Source organism: Bufo bufo, chromosome 1 (assembly GCF_905171765.1).
Source record: "Bufo bufo chromosome 1, aBufBuf1.1, whole genome shotgun sequence".
NCBI lineage: Eukaryota > Metazoa > Chordata > Amphibia > Anura > Bufonidae > Bufo > Bufo bufo.
Window position 1 is genome coordinate 650099762 of NC_053389.1, and position 22456 is coordinate 650122217.

General features: G+C 42.4%; 1 protein-coding gene across 1 annotated transcript in view; it reads right to left on the minus strand.

The window, feature by feature from the left end:
• LOC120986414 (protein unc-13 homolog B-like) overlaps nucleotides 1-22197 on the minus strand; it is a 238915-nt gene extending 216718 nt beyond the window's left edge. The window contains exons 1-4 of the mRNA XM_040414973.1: nucleotides 22023-22197; nucleotides 12537-12566; nucleotides 5816-5915; nucleotides 473-590 (exon numbers count right to left, since the gene is read on the minus strand). Coding sequence (XP_040270907.1) covers nucleotides 473-590; nucleotides 5816-5915; nucleotides 12537-12566; nucleotides 22023-22197 — 423 coding nt within the window. The remainder of the gene's footprint in view (nucleotides 1-472; nucleotides 591-5815; nucleotides 5916-12536; nucleotides 12567-22022) is intronic.
• Between the last annotated feature and the right edge of the window lie 259 nt (nucleotides 22198-22456).

The following is a 22456-nucleotide window of genomic DNA, read 5'->3' on the forward strand; positions in this document are numbered from 1 at the left end:
CTAATGTCAGCTAAGATGGTGCTGTTGGAGACCTCCCAGTATGGAGTCAGGTAGCGGCCAAGTTGACAGTAAACTTTCAGTAGTCTCTGCAAACCGTGGCTAGTTATTTAAAAGAAAATGCATAAATGGAGACTCAAATGGTGGAAACATGAGTGCAGTTACCCAATTTGCCTTCTCTATGACCCAGCCTTGCATTAGTTAGGAAAAACTGGGATAAATTAAAGCTCCAGTCTATGCCAGCCTATAGCTGGTATATATTTGTCCTTCTGGAGCCAAAATGCCAGAGATACCCCTAATTTATTTAGAGGAATACATTATTTAATTAGGCACATCTCACTCCAGTGCAAACTATATAAAGACTGGTGCATTAATTGACATCTTCTATAAACCTTATAAACCCCCTCCCATACCCTGTCTCTTTTAACATAAAGACATTCTGAACAATATCTTTACACTTTGTGGACGTACATACATCTGTAGCATGTTTGACCAACTGAAGGGGAATCCACACGTTTCCTAAAAGTGAGTCTCGAATCCAGCCACACTTCCAAACTTGTACAAGGAGACCACTTTGCATGTCATTGAGGTCACTGGAACAAAAAAATGTGATTTGGTAAGCTTAGCAAACAGATATACAGATTTTTGTTTCTTTTAAAATATTACTTTATTAACAGTTTCAAATCCAAACAGAAACAGTTAATTTTGACGTGTAGTAATCCGAAATGTTAGATTATGCTCAAGTAGGATTATTACATGCTTCCCTCAATGCACACAATACACCCAGCTAACCACCTAATTAACAATTTTTGGGGAAATTTAGCAACAGCATGGCAGAGAATTTTTGACTTTAAAAAGTAGTAATTTGCACAAAAATCTTTTTTGCTGGCCTCACCACATTTTCTATGTTCAACATCCATTTTTTATCAGTATGACAAACTAATTTAGCAGGCCTATAGCCTAGAGCAGGGGTAGGCAACCTCCGGCACTCCAGCTGTTGTGAAACTACAACTCCCAGCATGCTCACTTCCTCTGCTCTTCTCAGAACTCTCATAGAAATGAATGGGGCATGCTTGGAATTGTAGTTTCACAACAGCTGGAGTGCTGAAGGTCACTTACCCCGGCATAGAGGTACGTCTTCTCCCTACCATGCAGAATGTTTGGGGTTCAAATCCCAATTGAAATTTGTAAAGTTGTTTCTTCTAGAGAAGGGTTGCTGATCCACAGAGCTATTCTGATTGGAGTCTGGAAGGATTTTTCCCCCTTAATTAAGGAAACTTGTCTTCTACCTCATGAGGGTTTTTTGCCTTCCTCTGGATCAACTTTGCAGGATAACAAGCTGAACTGAATGGATGTGTTTTTTCAGCCATACAATTTATGTTACTATGTAAAACATTATGTGGTTTACATTAGCTACTGCATTTTCAAATGCTCTGTTAGGTCATTCTAAATATAGGGGACATATAGGGACCTCCATCAATTAGCGCGGTGAAGAGTGGCTGCAAGCAATGTTTCTGTCTCTGGAACATTCATGCAATTGACAGATAGACCATTCATTTCATGATGTAATGCTTAAAGAGGACCTATCAGTCACCTCTACTGACATCTCTGTTGTAGTAACTACTTGCACTCTTTGAATGACTTCTCAAGTCAACGACCCCTAGTCACATTCAGAAGGTGCCCAACCCTCAAGAACAAGCTAGTCAGAAGTGTATTTAGTACACCCCAGGAAAAAACCTGGCTCAAAAAACCTAGAGGTAATTACAGATGTGGTCACTGTTCTTTTTGTGCACTTAACACTTGTAGCAAATGGCTACAGATAGGAGGAACTAAGCACGTAGTCGGTGACTTTATCAATTGTCGTACACTCTATGTTGTATATGTCGTCTTTTGCCCTTGTAAAAGATTTTACATTGGCAAAACAATCCGCCCTCTATTTGAACGTATCTGCGAACATGTCGGCTCTGTACGTTCGGGCAGAGGTTGCCCACGCATGACTGAGCATATCCGCACTGCCCATGATGCCCATCCGCGTTGTCTTTCCTTTGCGGGAGTGGAACATGTCCGACCCATCCCAAGGGGAGGGGATCGGCATCGCCTGCTCCTGCAGATTATGCTCACTAGGGCCATGGGAGCAGCAGGGTTAAATGACAGGAACGACATGTCGGTCTTTATATAACAGGATACTGTTCCTGTGTCAGCGGCCAGTTAATACTGGACATTTAACATCTGAGTTTGAATAGTTTATTATGCGTATCTCTAGCGATAAGGTGATTGTGTATTCATCACAACTTGCAAAATTATACCTTAATTGTACTCTAATAGGTATTTCTGTACTAATTTTGTATGTATTTGTTCCATTTTTAAGGTATTTATGTCACTAATCTTGCGGTGCACAGCTGTAGCCTATGGTGCCGGCTACGTGGATCCCGCCCCTATAAAGCGCAGACCTGCGCCATGACGTTCATAGTGGCCAGAGGAAGCGCGATCCCACGCGCGAAACGGCCGTAGCCGCTACTATTTGCTACAGAGTGTCCGCCCCAGGATCCCATATGCGCACTGTCTTCTTATGAAGCCTGAATAAAGCTGCAACAACATAACTACTTCGGTGAGTGCCGCAAATCTTTTCCTCTCTTCTCTACATAGTGTGAATTGTTTTGGCCTGATTTCTGTACGCTGAGCACCACAATACGAAGTTCGTCATACCGCAGAACCAGCTTTTTGTAATTACAGGGCTGTAAACCAAGTGTGGGCAGTGCCGCCGTATTCATCTTCTCACTGTCAATGTAACTACTTGCATTCCCTATGTAATAGCAATTTTTGGGCATCTATTCTTATGTCTCTATGTTGTGCCATTCCTCTGTTATTTCTACTAGAAGTCATGAATTAATTGTCAGCAGCTTGCAGTAAGGGTAAAGATCAGTGTTACCAACTGGGGGTGTGTCCCTGCATAGTCTCACACCAGCAGCCCTGATTTTACAGAGACAGAAGCACCCTCTACTGCTAACCCATCTATACCTTTACTGCAGACTGCTAGCAATTAATTCATAACTTTTAGTATAAATAATAAAGGAATGACACAGCATAGAGACATAAGAATAGATGCTTCAGAATTGTTATTACATGGGAAATGCATGAAGCTAATAAAACAGGCTTGTCAGTGTGAGTGGTATGTTTCCACTGGACTTGGAGGTCGAGTGTAGGGGTGGACAATAGGTGCAAAGACGCAACCAGAATTTTGTAAACCAATAGGTTTTTATTGTTAATGTGACAACGCGTTTCGGGGTTCTGCAGTTATAAAAAATAATAATCAGAACACACTGGTGGGTGTAAAAGCTCCTAAAGCTCATTATAAGAGGAATAATAGTAGTAATAATAATGGTGATATGACCATCAGGAGGAGCTTTCAAGCTTACATACAAATAGACATGAGTGGATGGTTGGGTACATATATACAAGCCATAAATGATGACTAGATGATAAGACGGTAATAAAATTAAATAAATATAAATATATATGTATATATACAGTACAGACAAAAAGTTTGGACACACCTTCTCATTCAAAGAGTTTTCTTTATTTTCATGACTATGAAGGCATCAAAACTATGAATTAACACATGTGGAATTATATACATAACAAACAAGTGTGAAACAACAGAAAATATGTCATATTCTAGGTTCTTCAAAGTAGCCACCTTTTGCTTTGATTACTGCTTTGCACACTCTTGGCATTCTTTTGATGAGCTTCAAGAGGTAGTCCCCTGAAATGGTCTTCCAACAGTCTTGAAAGAGTTCCCAGAGATGCTTAGCACTTGTTGGCCCTTTTGCCTTCACTCTGCGGTCCAGCTCACCCTAAACCATCTTGATTGGGTTCATGGCAAGAGTGTGCAAAGCAGTAATCAAAGCAAAAGGTGGCTACTTTGAAGAACCTAGAATATGACATATTTTCAGTTGTTTCACACTTGTTTGTTATGAATATAATTCCATATGTGTTAATTCACAGTTTTGATGCCTTCAGTGTGAATCTACAATTTTCATAGTCATGAAAATAAAGAAATCTCTTTGAATGAGAAGGTGTGTCCAAACTTTTGGTCTGTACTGTATATAAATGACGCCAGTTGGATGTCAGGAGAGGGGACAGATCCTCTTTCATTTCCCCTGTGGTGGCACTGCAGAATAACTAGTCAGGTACCCCCGCAGATAACAGTTTACCTCAGGGAGACCCAGCATCAGGACATCCTGTGCTCATCTTATTTTCATGGTACCTTTCTATCAAAAGGAGTTGTCCAAAAGCATGCAGCATCTTTCATAAATACATTCCTTTATTCATAGAAATCACTTGTTATGACAGAGACTTTTTAAATTTCAGAAAATATTGTGACTATATATAGGTATAGTAGAGTACATGTATATAGTTGATCCTTTAATAGCTAAGCAGGTAAATACTGGATTTTATATATAGGTATAGTACATGCATATAGTTGATCCCTTAGGCCTCTTTCACACTTGCGTTGTTGGGATCCGGCATGCACTTCCGTTGCCGGAGGTGCCCGCCGGATCCGTAAAAACGCAAGTGTACTGAAAGCATTTGAAGACGGAACCGTCTTCCAAATGCTTTCAGTGTTACTATGGCACCCAGGACGCTATTAAAGTCCTGGTTGCCATAGTAGGAGCGGGGAGCAGGGGAGCGGTATACTTACAGTCCGTGCGGCTCCCGGGGCGCTCCAGAATGACGTCAGAGCGCCACATGCGCATGGATGACGTGATCCATGCGATCGGGGCGCCCTGACGTCACTCTGGAGCGCCCGGGGAGCCACACGGACGGTAAGTATGCTGCTCCCCCGCTCCCCGCTACACTTTACCATGGCTGTCAGGACTTTAGCGTCCCGGCAGCCATGGTAACCACTCTGAAAAAGCTAAATGTCGGCTCCGGCAATGCGCCGAAACGACGTTTAGCTTAAGGCCGGATCCGGATCAATGCCTTCCAATGGGCATTAATTCCGGATCCGGCCTTGCGGCAAGTGTTCCGGATTTTTGGCCGGAGCAAAAAGCGCAGCATGCTGTGGTATTTTCTCCGGCCAACAAACGTTCCGTTCCGGAACTGAAGACATCCTGATGCATCCTGAACGGATTTCTCTCCATTCAGAATGCATTAGGATAAAACTGATCAGGATTCTTCCGGCATAGAGCCCCGACGACGGAACTCTATGCCGGAAGACAATAACGCAAGTGTGAAAGAGCCCTTAATGAGTATTGTGTTGTCATCTTAAAGTGACGGCTTATTATTAGGATATGCTATAACGTTATGATTAGGGATGAACAAATCGACTTCGGATGAAACATCCAAAGTCGATTTGCATAAAACTTTGTTTGAATACTGTACGGAGCGAGCTCTCTGTTCAGTATTAGAATGTATTGGCTCAGATGAGCCGAAGTTATTACTTCGCGAAGTCTCTTTATAAATTAATTTCTACTGTTAAAAACCTTTTACCGACAACGGGTTCAGTTCTAAGGTACCTCTCATCCCTAGTCATGATCCCTGCCGGGATCCCCATTGATCTTGAGAATGAAGGGGCCACTGGTGTGTCACTGAGGCCTCTTCTTAGTTTTCCCTGCACTGGAATGGAACTGTGTTGCAGTTCCCCTGACAGAGGGTGGCCAGGGTGCTACCGTGCATTCTCAGGATGATAATGGTCCCAGAGTTGCCCCCCTTATAAATCATAAAATGATGGCAGATTCTATAATATGCCACCTCTTTATAAAATGGGAATACTCCCATAATTACCCAGATTGCATAAATGAATTAAATAACTTACAATGAGTAGTCTTGCTCCCAGCATGGCTCACATCCTGGTCTGGATACTGTGGAACTCTGTAGACTTTGTATCTTCATAACTACATATGTATTGCAACTGTCTAGAAAAATATAAACGGTCAATACATTAAGTAAGAGAATGCACAATGAATAAAGTAAAATCACTATTGTTTTCCCAATGTTTTACATGTGGGGGATGCCTGCTTTACTAAGAATATATAGAGGATTTTCTTGCTTTTTTATGTTGTATTTTTTGCTGCACTTTGGAGTATGTATACATTAACAATAATTAAGTCCTTCTGGAGGAAGCGAGACGGTGAAACGAGTGTCGAGGAGCCAGCTACCACCAAGCCCTGCCACTATCCCGGTATGATCTGTCTTTTAATAGTATAAGAAGCTCTAATATTTTGGTCACATTTCTGTCACTGTATTTAGGAATAAATCTAGACTAGTTGATGCATATATTGATTAGAGAGGATGTATTTCCCTGCTCACTAGTCCTTCATGCAGTGCCAGTTCACTACTTACAGTCAGGTCCATAAATATTGGGACATCGACACAATTCTAACATTTTTGGCTCTCTACACCACCACAATGGATTTGAAATGAAACTAACAAGATGTGCTTTAACTGCAGACTGTCAGCTTTAATTTGAGGGTATTTACATCCAATTTAGGTGAACGGTGTAGGAATTACAACAGTTTGCATATGTGCCTCTCACTTGTTAAGGGACCAAAAGTAATGGGACAGAATAATAATCATAAATCAAACTTCCACTTTATAAAATCCTTTGCAGTTAATTACAGCCTGAAGTCTGGAACGCATAGACATCACCAGACGCTGGGTTTCATCCCTGGTGATACTCTGCCAGGCCTCTACTGCAACTGTCTTCAGTTCCTGCTTGTTCTTGTGGCATTTTCCCTTCAGTTTTGTCTTCAGCAAGTGAAATGCATGCTCAATCGGATTCAAGTCAGGTGATTGACTTGGGCATTGCATAACATTCCACTTCTTTGCCTTAAAAACTCTTTGGATGCTTTTGCAGTATGCTTTGGGTCATTGTCCATCTGCACTGTGAAGCGCCGTCCAATGAGTTATGAAGCATTTGGCTGAATATGAGCAGATAATATTGCCCGAAACACTTCAGATTTCATCCTGCTGCTTTTTTCAGCAGTCACATCATCAATAAATACAAGAGAACCAGTTCCATTGGCAGCCATACATGCCCACCACCATGCTTCTCTGATGAGGTGGTATGCTTAGGATCATGAGCAGTTCCTTTCCTTCCCCATACTCTTCTCTTCCCATCACTCTGGTACAAGTTGATCTTGGTCTCATCTGTCCATAGGATGTTGTTCCAGAAGTGTGAAGGCTTTTTTAGATGTCGTTTGGCAAACTTTCATCTGGCCTTCCTGTTTTTGAGGCTCATCAATGGTTTACATCTTGTGGTGAAGTGGTATTTACTCTAGTGAAGTCTTCTCTTGATTGTTGACTTTGACACACATACACCTACCTCCTGGAGAGTGTTCTTGATCTGGCCAACTGTTGTGAAGGGTTTTTTCTTCACCAGGGAAAGAATTCTTTGGTCATCCACCACAGTTGTTTTCTGTGGTCTTCCGGGTCATTTGGTGTTGTTGAGCTCACCTGTGCAATCCTTCTTTTTAAGAATGTTCCAAACAGTTGTTTTGGCCACGTCTAATGTTTTTGCTATCTCTCTGATGGGTTTGTTTTTGTTTTTTCAACCTAATGATGGCTTGCTTCACTGATAGTGACAGCTCTTTGGATCTCATCTTGAGAGTTGACAGCAACAGATTCCAAATGCAAATAGCACACTTGAAATGAACTCTGGACCTTTTATCTGCTCATTGTAATTGGGATAATGAGGGAATAACACACACCTGGCCATGGAACAGCTGAGAAGCCAATTGTCCCATTACTTTTGGTCCCGTAACAAGTGGGAGGCACATATGCAAACAGTAATTCCTACACCGTTCGCCTGATTTAGATGTAAATACCCTCAAAGTCTGCAGTTAAAGCACATCTTGTTTGTTTAATTTCAAATCCATTGTGGTGGTGTATAGAGCCACAAATGTTAGAATTGTGTTGATGTCCCAATATTTATGGACCTGACTGTATATGTAACCAGTAAGACATTTAAGGTCAGGTGGTGCTGTTAATTGGATGTCTCTGCGTATGTTGGCAGCGATTATATATTTAGTATTCATATGTCCTTTTATGTTGTTATTGAATAAATATCACATTTTAAACTTTTGGGAATTAAGTTTACTCTTTTTTTTTGGTGTGTAGATAATAGTAATTGAGTATCCCAGTTACCATCTTTATAACAAATTTAGACCTAGTTGTGTGGTAATAAGTGGTATCACTGTAATCGTACTGACATGGAGAATGAAAGTAACTGGTTATCATGTAGGGAACGCTGTAAAAACAAAACCCATAAAACTGTTGCAGAATTGCGTCATTTTTTTAAAAAAAATTCACCCCATTTGGAATTTTTTTCCAGCTCTTCACTATATCATATATAATATTAAATGGTGGAATTATAAAGTGCAAGTTGTCCCGCAAAAAAACAAGCACTCATACGGCTATGTGAACGGAAAAATAAAAAAGATATGGCCGCAGAAAGGCAGGAAGTAAAATTTTTTAATGCAAAAACAAAGAAAACCTCCGAGGCTGAAAGAGTTAAAGCTAATTCTTATGCTTTTTTTTTTTTTCCCTGAATGTACTTAAAGGGTATCTGTCACCAGGAGATTCACTGTTAAACCAGACACAATGTCTTGCCAGCTCAGGTCAATGTAATGATACCTTTTCTTTCAATCAAGGAAGGAATTGCTTGGACCGGCCCTCGGTGAATTTAATTGCTAATTTAAATATGGATTAAAAGTACTTTTATTTCCAGAATGAAGCAACAGATAACTAAGGCCTCTTTCACACGGGCGAGATTTCCGCGCGGGTGCAATGCGTGAGGTGAACGCATTGCACCCGCACTGAATCCGGACCCATTCATTTCTATGGGGCTGTGCACATGAGCGATGATTTTCAAGCATCACTTGTTCGTTGCGTGAAAATCGCAGCATGCTCCTCTTTGTGCGTTTTTCATGCAAAGCAGGCCCCATAGAAGTGAATGGGGCTGCGTGAAAATCGCAAGCATCCGCAAGCAAGTGCGGATGCGGTGCAATTTTCACGCATGGTTGCTAGGAGATGATCGGGATGGGGACCCAATCATTATTATTTTCCATTTTAACATGGTTATAAGGGAAAATAATAGCATTCTTAATACAGAATGCTTAGTACAATAGGGCTGGAGGGGTTAAAAAAAAGAATAATAATTTAAATCACCTTAATCCACTTGTTCACGCAGCCCGGCTTCTCTCCTTTCTTCTTCTTTGCTGTGCAGGAGGAAAAGGACCTGTGGTGATGTCACTGTGCTCATCACATGGTCCATCACATGAACATGTGATGAGCGCAGTGATGTCATCAAAGGTCCTTTACCCAGGTCCTGAAGAAAGAAGTGAAGCCGGGCTGCGAGAACAAGTGGATTAAGGTGAGTTAAATTATTTTTAATTTTTTTAACCCCTCCAGCCCTATTTTACTAAGCATTCTGTATTAAGAATGCTATTATTTTCCCTTATAACCATGTTATAAGGGAAAATAATACAATCTACACAACACCTAACCCAAACCCGAACTTCTGTGAAGAAGTTTGGGTTTGGGTACCAAACATGCCGATTTTTCTCACGTGCGTGCAAAACGCATTAAAATGTTTTGCATTTGCACGGAAAAATCGTGCATTTTCCCACGACGCACCCGCATCTTATCCATCCCAAATCCATGACGAACGTGTCAAAGAGGCCTAAATGAAAGATATTATGTTAAGCTGAACTAGTACTACAAGGCATAGTTCCTGGTATAACAGTGAAAACCCTGGTGACAGACTCCCTTTAACCTCTTAGTGACCACCGATATGCCTTTTTACAACCGTCACTAAGTGGCCTTAGGCTACTCTGCCACCTTTTTACTAAAAATATTACAAAAACTTTCTGAATGTGATCTTCCATTAAGAAATAACTACACTGTTGTACACAGCTTTTATAATGGAGACATGATTAACTAATCTTGATTAACTTTTGGTTGCCGAACATGAAAATTACGATAAATATGCCTGATTTATTCTTGTTTTGAAGTTATACTGGGCAAAAGAAAATAACACTGAAGTTATTAATTTTCTGCCAAACAGGGTTAGGGAAAATAATTCCAGATCGCGTCTGCCAGAGACTTTGTTTTTCCTATTACAAAGACTGCTGCATTGTGGGTGGTGTAAAGCATTGTGGAAGTGAAAAGCATTCTGGGAAAGAGAAGCCTCCAGTCTCCAGGACACAGTTCAGAGCTCTCCTATGCATGTCTCCTTCTCAAACTCCACCATCCTTGCAAAAGCATATCTGGTGAGAAATCTACCTTTGTTTTCATGGATATTGTGTGTTGCAGAGCTGTTCAGCTAGTTGTAATTGTTATTCAGGGAGTTATAACTGTTAGATGTTAGACATGTAATCTTATGTACAGGCAGTCATTTTACTTTATGCTTCAGTGTTATGCAAATGTTATAGTACATACTATCTATACTTTATACTTATACATGTTATTTGTATTGTAGTTTTCCCAATCAAACAATCCTGTTTTATCAATCAATCACACTTGTACAATCTCTTACTTACGCGCATCGCGCAGAGAGTACAACCTGTTGATCAATAAAGAAGTTAAACTACAAAGAACAGTCCTCTTAATTGGAAGACAGGAATGGTTTATGCTGAATGTCAGACTGCACACTGTGTGAATGTGTAAGAAGACAGACAATTAATCTAGCTATTTACACCACTGATCTGTAGTTAAAAAGTCAAATATTACTACACACACCATTAATTAGGACTTTTTGAGCTTTTTGCCACTTTTCTAAAGTGTTAAGAAAAGGGGTGGGGCTTAGTAGGAGAAGGTGGACACTACAGTGGCCCACCGGTTTTATTATAACTTATACTAGAAACTGGTGTAAGTTATAGGTCAGGTCTATGGCAGCTTCTGGCTTGTGTAGAATTGAGCTTCTGGTGCACAGAGTGCCAGAGATGATTATTAAAAGGCATCTACCTCTGAATAAATTAGGCACATCTCACTCCAGTGCAGGGATATGGCATATGGGAACAGAAGTGTTAATAAGTCTCCTCCAATGAGTATAAAGAGATTTTCTTAAAATATTACAAAAAGGATGCCCACACATGCTTCAAATATGACATCTTTTTGTCTGTCTCTTGTATGTAGTTTTTGGGGCGTCTCTTCTGATCATCCAGCAAAAATGGGTCAACATTGTAGGGCTTTATTTACCTATGTGACACTTCTTAATGACTGCAATATCCTGATGAAAGTGCTCCCCATGTTCATCACTGAGTGCATAGCAATTAATGAGGAACACGTTTGAATAGGAATAGAATATGTGTAGATTCAGGGACATTCTGCAGCCCATTTTCTTGCATATTGATAGAAGTACATGTACAAACTGATGGAAATTTTCAACATTTCCTAATAAAGCTACTTTCACACTTGCATTGTTAATTCCAGTATTGAGATCCGGCAGAGGATCTCAATACTGGAATTAAATGGATCCGTTTTGATTTTGCACATCAGAATGCATCGTTCCATTAGGGCGCAGTTGTGTGAAATCAAAACTGAGGCTCCTAAAAAAAACGGATCTGTCACCATTGACTTATATTGTTTTCAGTGACGGAACGGAAGACATCCTGAAGCATCTTGAACGGATCTCTTTCCATTTAGAATGCATGAGGACTAAACGGAAACGTCTTTTTCTGGTATTGAGATCCTCTGCCGGATCTCCATACTGGAAAACAACAATGCAAGCCTAAACTAGTTAACACAATTTTGAAAGCTTTTCATGCTTTTCTTTCGCTGTCCTTCAACAGGCTCTCAAATTTTCATCTCTTTCTGCATTTTTTTACTTTTTCCCTTTGTAACTTCCAAGCAAGACCAAATGTAGCATTTTCAATGTTATTTTTGTGTTCAGCACCAAAAATTGTGTAAAATTGCTTAATAGTGTCTCTGTTAGAAAAATCTTCCTTATTATTGTATAACAATGCTACTTATTGAAACAACAATGCAAAACCTCAAGCCTGATATGGCTAAGAGGGTTGGATTTCTTGCAACTATGGGGTGCCCAATGACACCCTATCCACTTGTGTGAATTTTCAAAGCCACTGCCTGTATGAATAGATGTACCCTTAGACTATATTTCCAATCTAAATTCTTTCATAGATACTTATAAATATTTTTATCCATTTTGTATGATGTTTTACATTGTACATTTGTTGGTTTCTGATTCAGTCCACAAATATTTGCCATTTTGAAAATGCTTTCATCAGGAATGAACAACCATTTTTAATAAGGTTAGGCTAGTTTCACATCTTTATTTAGCTGATCCGGCAGGCTGTCCCAGCAGAGGCTATGCATGATATGGTGAACTCAGGTAAATAGAGATCTGAAACTAGCTTTTGACTTTTTGATGTGAAGTGCACATGGACATTTAATTATAGCAAAACATGTATTTTTAAAACGTATTAAACTTGTATTTAAAAAAACAATTCAAACCCATCTGTTAATACACAAATACATTTATCATGATGTGCAGCACATGAAACCCTAATATTTACCTGTTATTCCATTAAAATGCCCTCTTTTCACTACAAAGAAAAAAAGGAGAAATGTATTATTTTTTAACACTGTCACTCAGTATATCACTATAGTACTTGTTCATAGTGATGGCCAGTTCGCAGTGTTCGCCGACGAGCACATGCGATCTGCCATCTTTATTCTCAAGTCCAGCGATGCAGAGGTAAGTCCTTACCTGTGTATGCGCCGCGAGCCGCTCTGAAACACATGCGGTCACCGGGAGCAGGCAGTTCCGAGAACAGCCCGATGAAGGCTGTTCTCGGAACTGCCTGCTCCCGGTGACCGCATGTGTTTCAGAGCGGCTCGCGGCGCGGGCACAGGTAAGGACTTACCTCTGCATCGGCGGGCTTGGGAATAAATATGGCAGATCGCATGTGTTCGTCGGCGAACACTGCGAACTGGCCATCACTACTTGTTCACATCTGCATTAGAAGCTCTGTTCAGGGCTTTGTCACACATTACGACTAGAGATGAGCAAATTTCTCAAAAATTTGATTCGGCTGGTTCACCGAGTTTTCCGAAAAGATTCTATTAGATCTGAATTTATTTGCTGAAAATCGCATTAAAAAACAACTTTTTCCTGGCTGCGGAGAGCCTGTATAGTGGTGTAGAACACTGTGCCTTGCAGTAACACACATAGGGAGTCTGCTGTGGTAGTGAAACAATACTGTGAGTCAGTATGACACACACATGACAGGCGTTGCTCTGAGAATCTCTTCACACTTCACTTATTTGGGCAGTTACGGGACCAAAACTGACCAAAGAACTCAAGTATGAACTCAGCCTTAGGCCGAATGCACATGGCCGTGAGCGGTCCGTGGTAACACGGGCTGGATTCCTACTCAGAGCAGGAGCGCACAGCGTCATTGGTTGCTATGACGCCGTGCGCTTCCTGCTGCCGCCGCAGTACAGTAATACACTGGTATAGATCATACCAGTGTATTACTGTACTGCGGCGGCAGCAGGAAGCGCATGGCGTCATAGCAACCAATGACGCCGTGCGCTCTTGCTCTCAGCAGGAATCCAGCCCGTGTTACCACGGACCGCTCACGGCCATGTGCATTCGGCCTAAGGCTGAGTTCATACTTGAGTTCTTTGGTCAGTTTTGGTCCCGTAACTGCCCAAATAAGTGAAGTGTGAAGAGATTCTCAGAGCAACGCCTGTCATGTGTGTGTCATACTGACTCACAGTATTGTTTCACTACCACAGCAGACTCCCTATGTGTGTTACTGCAAGGCACAGTGTTCTACACCACTATCCGTGAAACACGGCCGCGTGCATTCGGCCTTATAGGTCGATGTTAGTGCCAGGTATAAAGAACCGTGCAGATGCCCAAGATCCTAATGTAGCATGAAAAAGCGCACTCCTTTTACACCGTCGTCAGTTGATTCCACATAGATTTCTACAGAACCTGTTCTATTAAACGCTTATACAAGCCCCCCTGACAGAGTGGAGAGGGTGCCAGCAGTAAGTTTGTGTTGACGTCACTGACTATTTTGCCCTTCCTCTGATCCGTCAGAACAATAACCCCCCCCAAAAAACGGATCCTATCTGTTCAGTATCCACCTTCCCTTGGTCATCATTTGGGCAGTAATCCATCAGTATTGCTGAAGCCCCAAAGAAAAAAACTGGAGTGGATCCAAAACAGAGATGACACGTGAATAGAAAATTTGCATGTTTTCTGTGTTTTGTACCCACTCCTGCTTTTGGCTATTAAATCATAAGCCAATTCTGATGGGACCATACAGGCCTTACAATTGCTACACATACAGGATCCGTTGTAAGTCTCATTTTTGCAGAAGAAGAGTCAAATAAATGATGATGTCAACCAGGCCAAAAAGGCTAAATAGAGTGGAGTGGGGAGTGTGAGAGAACAGCTTGAGAAGTCCACAGAGTGGCCCAATGACATAATGTTGAGGTAGCGGCAGCATAGTGTCACGGTGGGGAGTGAGGGAAACCCCCCATCGTACAATGTCAGGTATAATGGAGAAGTAGCTAGGCCAGGACGCCGGAATCAGGGAGCAGGTCACCTCCTAAAGCGTCCCTAATCTTCACCCTAACTCCTCACCGTGTGAGCGGACCTGGATGGTAAGACGGCTCATACCAGGATACCTTAAGCCCTGAGTCACCCTGATAATCCCTCAAATAGAAGCAGGGGAGAGACGACCTGTTCTTCCCAGACAGGGATGAACAGGAGTCTCAAATGGCCTAGCAGCAGGGAAAGGAAAAGACCATATGCAGCAACAGAGTCAGCAGGTAAGAACACCAGAAACACACTTACCTGCTGCAGCCACCACGACTGGAACCCGTGCATAAGTACAGGTACCCACACACCAAATAGAACACCATACAGACAACACACACACAGGTATCCAGCACTCCTGATACTGCCTGGACCCCATGCCGCAAGGAGCACGGCAGACCCAGGCAGCACTGCATACAGACTTATGGTTCACCCCTCCGGGAAACCAGCCCCCTCACAGAGGTACAACACATACAGGGAAAACGTCTTGCACACATGCAGGGACAAACACCAACAACAGCCCAGACATGTAACAACAAACAAGACGTACAACAAACCCTGAACATAAAACCACACCAAAGTGAGTGTCACGGATGGTGTTACAGAAAACTAGAAGACACAAATGAAGATCCGACTGCCTTGATCTAAAACTAAGGAACAAAAGGGTAAGCCCTGTAACAACTCTAGCTCTCTGCCTTACTGTTCAGCCTATGCAGAAATCTCAATGGTAGAAATTTGCATACCCTCGTTCCTCGACTGTATGACACCTGAACACCCTATAATAGTGAGGGGACACGACCACCGGCTCCCTACACTTAATACGGAGGTAGTCAGGGTCACCTAAGATCAAGCCCACAGGAAAATAGAAATAAAGAAACAGACTTATCTTGTGGATGCAGTAGTAACAGCTTCTAGCATCAGCACACTCCAGGAAGTTGTATAAACCGCAAAGTGATGCAGTATGGGAGGGGATTTAAAGGGATGCAATCAGTGCAACTAGATGACAGCTGAGAGAGGGAAACGAGATGACAAAAGGAAAGCAAAACAAAAGAACCTCAAGCAGGAGGTTCTGAAGAACGTCTGTCAGAGCTTCTCAGATGTCTGGCGGTGACAGTGAGGTTGGGTACATAGAGGATAAGGGAGACAAAGGAATGACATCGCAGATGACATCAATGTCCTACAAGGTGGCCCTCAAGGACTGGGCAGATAGATCACCCTGGACTGGAGCAGAGCTCCAGTACCAAACACAGCTGAAGTACAACTGACTCCAGTCAGGAAGTCACAGGAGATAAAATCCAAGTGACCACACCCAGTCAGGGAGTTAACCCTTACAGCACCAGACAGGGGAAGGCTACAACTTAAAGGGGAAGTGCACACACCAGCCAACACAGGCAACAGCATGCAATGCAACCATGTCACGGCGCACACAGACAAAGCCGAGACACTGCCACCACATGCCATAACAGCAACACATTGCCGCTGGCAACCGCAAGCATTGCACAAGTGTCACGGCACACACAGCAAAGGCCATGACACATAGTGGGTAGGTTGCAGCAGCAGCAGCATGAGGAGACCACAAAGTGGCCTATTTACATAGTGTTGAGGTGGCAGCAGCATGAGGAGGCCACAAAGTGGCCTAGTGACATGGTGGTGATTTAGCAGCAGCATGAGGAGACCACAGAGTGGCAAGGTGACATATTGTGGAGGTGGCATCAGCAGCATAAGGAGGCCACAGAGTGACCCAGTGACATAGTCTTGATTTAGCAGCAGCATGAGGAGACCACAGAGTGGCAAGGTGACATAGTGTGGAGTTGGCAGCAGCATGAGGAGGCCACAGGGTGGACCAGTTACATAGTGTATAGGTGGCAGCAGCAGCAGCATGAGGAGGCCACAGAGTGGCACAATGACAAAGTGTGGAGGTGGCAGCAGCATGAGGAGACCTGAGTGGCCCAGTGACATAGCGTTGATTTAGCATCAGAATGAGGAGACCACAGAGTGGCAAGGTGACATAGTGTGGAGGTAGCAGCAGCAGCATGAGGAGGCCACAGAGTGGCAAGGTGACATAGTGTGGAGGTGGCAGCAGCAGCAGCATGAGGAGGCCACAGAGTGGCCCAGTGACATAGTGTTGATTTAGCTCAAATCAACAAAATGGCGGCTCACCTGAGAGACCCCTATGGACTCGGTGTACTCCCCTAGGATCACCCAAATCCAGAAAGCGAATACAAATAGAGAAATAATTGGTGAGGGGTACTCGTGTATCTGGGAGCCCTGGACAACAGTGGCTGTCATAAAATCAATATTTAATAAACACCACTAAACTACCATACATTAAGATAAAATTATAAGAATAGAATATACACAAAAAGGTAGTTAGATAACAAATCGCACAGATTAGCGAATTATATCCGCTGATAAAACTTCTTTATGTAACCATATAAGAGTGGTCTGTTGAAGGAGCAATAGCTGACATATGTTGTGTGAATAGCTAAAATGTCCCAATGGAGCAAACTAATGCCCACTAGAAGACAATAAGTCGTGCCACATGTTCAAAGAACGTTGTTTGGAAATGTCCCATATGGGAGTGGATCTGTAGTTATAAGAGTACATATTTGGGACTTAAGGTTTATTCATAAAGAGTCCAGTACATCAGCATGGCCATGCACTACTGAAAGAAAACCCACTAAAAGATCGTTGTAGTGTCAAGGTATCACTTTGCGATAAAACGAGCGAAGACTCACTGCGGATCAAAGTTATTCACGGCATTACACGAAAGAAAGGCAACCTCCCACTCTCGCGATAGCACGAACGAAGATTCATTGTGAATTGAAGCCATTCAATGTACTTCAAGAAAACCCACTAAAAGATCGTTGTAGTGTCAAGGTATCACTTTGCGATAAAACGAGCGAAGACTCACTGCGGATCAAAGTTATTCACGGCATTACACGAAAGAAAGGCAACCTCCCACTCTCGCGATAGCACGAACGAAGATTCATTGTGAATTGAAGCCATTCAATGTACCACACAAATCGCACAGATTAGCGAATTATATCCGCTGATAAAACTTCTTTATGTAACCATATAAGAGTGGTCTGTTGAAGGAGCAATAGCTGACATATGTTGTGTGAATAGCTAAAATGTCCCAATGGAGCAAACTAATGCCCACTAGAAGACAATAAGTCGTGCCACATGTTCAAAGAACGTTGTTTGGAAATGTCCCATATGGGAGTGGATCTGTAGTTATAAGAGTACATATTTGGGACTTAAGGTTTATTCATAAAGAGTCCAGTACATCAGCATGGCCATGTACTACTGAAAGAAAACCCACTAAAAGATCGTTGTAGTGTCAAGGTATCACTTTGCGATAAAACGAGCGAAGACTCACTGCGGATCAAAGTTATTCACGGCATTACACGAAAGAAAGGCAACCTCCCACTCTCGCGATAGCACGAACGAAGATTCATTGTGAATTGAAGCCATTCAATGTACTTCAAGAAAACCCACTAAAAGATCGTTGTAGTGTCAAGGTATCACTTTGCGATAAAACGAGCGAAGACTCACTGCGGATCAAAGTTATTCACGGCATTACACGAAAGAAAGGCAACCTCCCACTCTCGCGATAGCACGAACGAAGATTCATTGTGAATTGAAGCCATTCAATGTACCACACGAAAGAAAGGCAACAGTTTATCTCGCGAGAATAGGAACAAGTCATCGGTACTCCGATTTAGTCTACCAGCGAGACACTACACTCTGCCGAATGTATCCGATCCACTTTGCATTGAGGTAAGCGCTTCTACACGTGGGACGCCACAAGTACGCGCACTACCGAACAGTGAGTACTAAAGAGCCATACATTGCTATTTACTATTACAAACTTTATGAAACGGGAACTAAAACTACCATTATAATGGGACGGTTTTTCCACATTTGCATGCTAAACTTGGCGTATTTATCTAAACAGCTGTAACAACCTGCAGACCTTCTAGCCATAATTATCAGCACACGGTATTGCGGAATCTTTATATGGGACTGCTTACCTATTATTATCCCACGTCTATGCTGTATTGTATTTTTATTAGATTTTACTGTGTATTTAGTTATTAAATTGTATTTTATTTTATCACATATCTCCTGAGTCTCTTACGTGATTCCTTATACACTGCTCAAAAAAATAAAGGGAACACAAAAATAACACATCCTAGATCTGAGTTAATTAAATATTCTTCTGAAATACTTTGTTCTTTACATAGTTGAATGTGCTGACAACAAAATCACACAAAAAAAAAAAAAATGGAAATCAAATTTTTTAACCCATGGAGGTCTGGATTTGGAGTCACACTCAAAATTAAAGAGGAAAAACACACTACAGGCTGATCCAACTTTGATGTAATGTCCTTAAAACAAGTCAAAATGAGGCTCAGTAGTGTGTGTGGCCTCCACGTGCCTGTATGACCTCCCTACAACGCCTGTGCATGCTCCTGATGAGGTGGCGGATGGTCTCCTGAGGGATCTCCTCCCAGACCTGGACTAAAGCATCTGCCAACTCCTGGACAGTCTCTGGTGCAACATGACGTTGGTGGATAGAGCGAGACATGATGTCCCAGATGTGCTCAATTGGATTCAGGTCTGGGGAACGGGCGGGCCAGTCCATAGCATCAATGCCTTCATCTTGCAGGAACTGCTGACACACTCCAGCCACATGAGGTCTAGCATTGTCTTGCATTAGGAGGAACCCAGGGCCAACCGCACCAGCATATGGTCTTACAAGGGGTCTGAGGATCTCATCTCGGTACCTAATGGCAGTCAGGCTACCTCTGGCGAGTACAAGGAGGGCTGTGCGGCCCTCCAAAGAAATGCCACCCCACACCATTACTGACCCAATGCCAAACCGGTCATGCTGGAGGATGTTGCAGGCAGCAGAATGTTCTCCACGGCGTCTCCAGACTCTGTCACGTCTGTCACATGTGCTCAGTGTGAACCTGCTTTCATCTGTGAAGAGCACAGGGCGCCAGTGGCGAATTTGCCAATCTTGGTGTTCTCTGGCAAATGCCAAACGTCCTGCACGGTGTTGGGCTGTAAGCACAACCCCCACCTGTGGACGTTGGGCCCTCATATCACCCTCATGGAGTCTGTTTCTCACCGTTTGAGCAGACACATGCACATTTGTGGCCTGCTGGAGGTCATTTTGCAGGGCTCTGGCAGTGCTCCTCCTGTTCCTCTTTGCACAAAGGCAGAGGTAGCGGTCCTGCTGCTGGGTTTTTGCCCTCCCACGGCCTCCTCCACGTCTCCTGATGTACTGGCCTGTCTCCTGGTAGCGCCACCATGCTCTGGACACTACGCTGACAGACACAGCAAACCTTCTTGCCACAGCTCGCATTGATGTGCCATCCTGGATAAGCTGCACTACCTGAGCCACTTGTGTGGGTTGTAGACTCCGTCTCATGATACCACTATAGTGAAAGCACCGCCAGCATTCAAAAGTGACCAAAACATCAGCCAGGAAGCATAGGAACTGAGAAGTGGTCTGTGGTTATTTTTTTGAGCAGTGTATTTTAGTGCTGGTCTATTTTTTATAATACGTCCACTATTTTGAAAGGGTGATTCATATTAGACACAGGCACCTAGCCGTGATTATAGGGAGTGAGCCGTCTTACTATCAAACTAGATTAATAACAATATATTAGTAAGTGGCTTTTACTAACTTCCTCTACATGATAAATGCCACTTACTGAAATGAGACAATCCCTTTAAATTGTAAAGCACAAAAGCACTTATACTGCAGGGTGTACTATGCCATTAGGGCATAGAAAATGCAACTGCAGTTACACTTTAAAGGTGCCGCGCTGCCATCAGGATCAGGATAGGTCATCAATATCTGAGTGGCAGGAGGGCAACTAACTGAACCCCCGACAATCAGCTGAAGAGAACGCACTTCTCGTACAAGCACTGTGTTCTTCTATGTTTACCTGCTCGATGTCGATATTGCAGTAGCAAGCAGTGTAATGGCAGATCCTCCATCCCATTCACTTGAATGTCACGTGACTTTGTTAAATTTGACACAAGAAACGACACAGCCAACAGCAGACAGTCCAATAAAATAACAACAAATTACCCTCATAATAAATTACCCCAAAGTTTACACAGTCAACATATTAGACATTAGTAAATCTGCCCCATAGTGGTTAGTCCAGATGGCAGAAATTATAAACCCTCTTTGCCAGGTTGTTGGGGCATCTGTAAGGGTTCTTAGACACCAACTAGCTCTAGTTTTATTTTAATTTTTTTGCTCACTCAGAAAACACCATTGAAACCACTCATGTTTTTTTTTTTTTTCATAACACAGTTTTGAATGTCTAAATCACTTTTTTCAGATTTTTTTTTGCCTATAGAGAGGGAGGTGTTAAAATGCCAGAAAAAATGCCAAATGCTACAACACGCTACATTAAAAATAAATAAATAAAAGGAGTCCCAAAATATGCCACCTAATTAACAAAAAAATGACCAAAAATTCTTTTGTGTGCTGCGTTTCATATTTCCTATAGACTTTCAGTTAACATCTGGAGCAGGAATCTTAAATGACACACAAAGAACAAAAAAAAAAAAAGATGCCACTAAAACATGTGTGATTCCACCCTATGAGTACCTGCACATGATGCAGATTTGCATGCAGAAAAACATAAAATCCACATTATTTAACGCGATTTTGATGCATTGTTGTGCAGTTTTGAGTACGTTTTTGTTGTGGATTTTCGTGTGGCTTTTTCTGTTTATGTTAACAACCCAATTGGACTCAATGGGGAGAAAACACTCTACAGAAGGTGCAGAACTAATGCACAAACAATTGACATGCTGCAGATTTTAAAATCCACACAGCAGATATATTTCCACATGGAAGAAAAAACCTAAGTGTATATGAGATTTGTCAAATCTCATTCACTTTGCTGGCATAGTATCACGTCGTGGTTTTTCCACGAAGAATTCAATCCATATCGTGTGCATGTACCCTAATGTTATATTCATATCATGCATTTTTGCTCTGGTTTTTAATGTGGCTGCATTTTTCACAGGTAAAGCACATTAACTGAAGATGTTTCACCTTTAAAAAGCGCAACCACATAGAAAACCATGGCCAAATCGTATGTAATTTTTTTTTCGAAGCAGAATTGATTCATCTTTAAATATGTCTCATCCTCTATGTGAATATTTACCGCAGTGTAGTATATCACCAAATGAGATATTTCTGTGAAGAGATCAGCTGCTCATACACCCCAATGACTGGTATGGTCCTTGTGCCTAGTTTTACTGCTCTGTAGAACTACACACGCTATATTACTCCAGTATAATACAGTGACGAGATAGCCATGCAGACAGAGCCCATCTTTACCCCTGTCAGACATAACATGCCCCTTCCATGTGGTAGTAAAGTTTAGCAGTTATATGTTACCTTTCACACAGAGAAGCACCATGTCCCTGGATCCACACACAGTGAAGTCAGTAGGCAGAAGTACACAGAGGAGCGCAGTAGTACTCTCATCAGGCAGTCCTTCTCCCGCCCTCTCTCTGAAGTGACTACCACTCACACTGGGCAATGGGACCTGCACAGCTGCGAGCACAGCCATGTCCCTCCCCGCCCACTGTATCAATAGTTCACTGTAACCTGCCCACACAGTAAACACGTATTACATATGTCATAATAATGTCTGTGATGTGGTATAATAATAGAAGATGATGTACGCAGGTAGAAGCAAAACCATGCCTGGAGCTTAGTGACAACAGGCAGTGGAGGAAAGCCATGGACGTGTCAGGGGACTCTTCACGCTGACATTCAGCATGGACACGCCCTTTGTGGAGGAAATCATAGACACAACCATTGCTTTT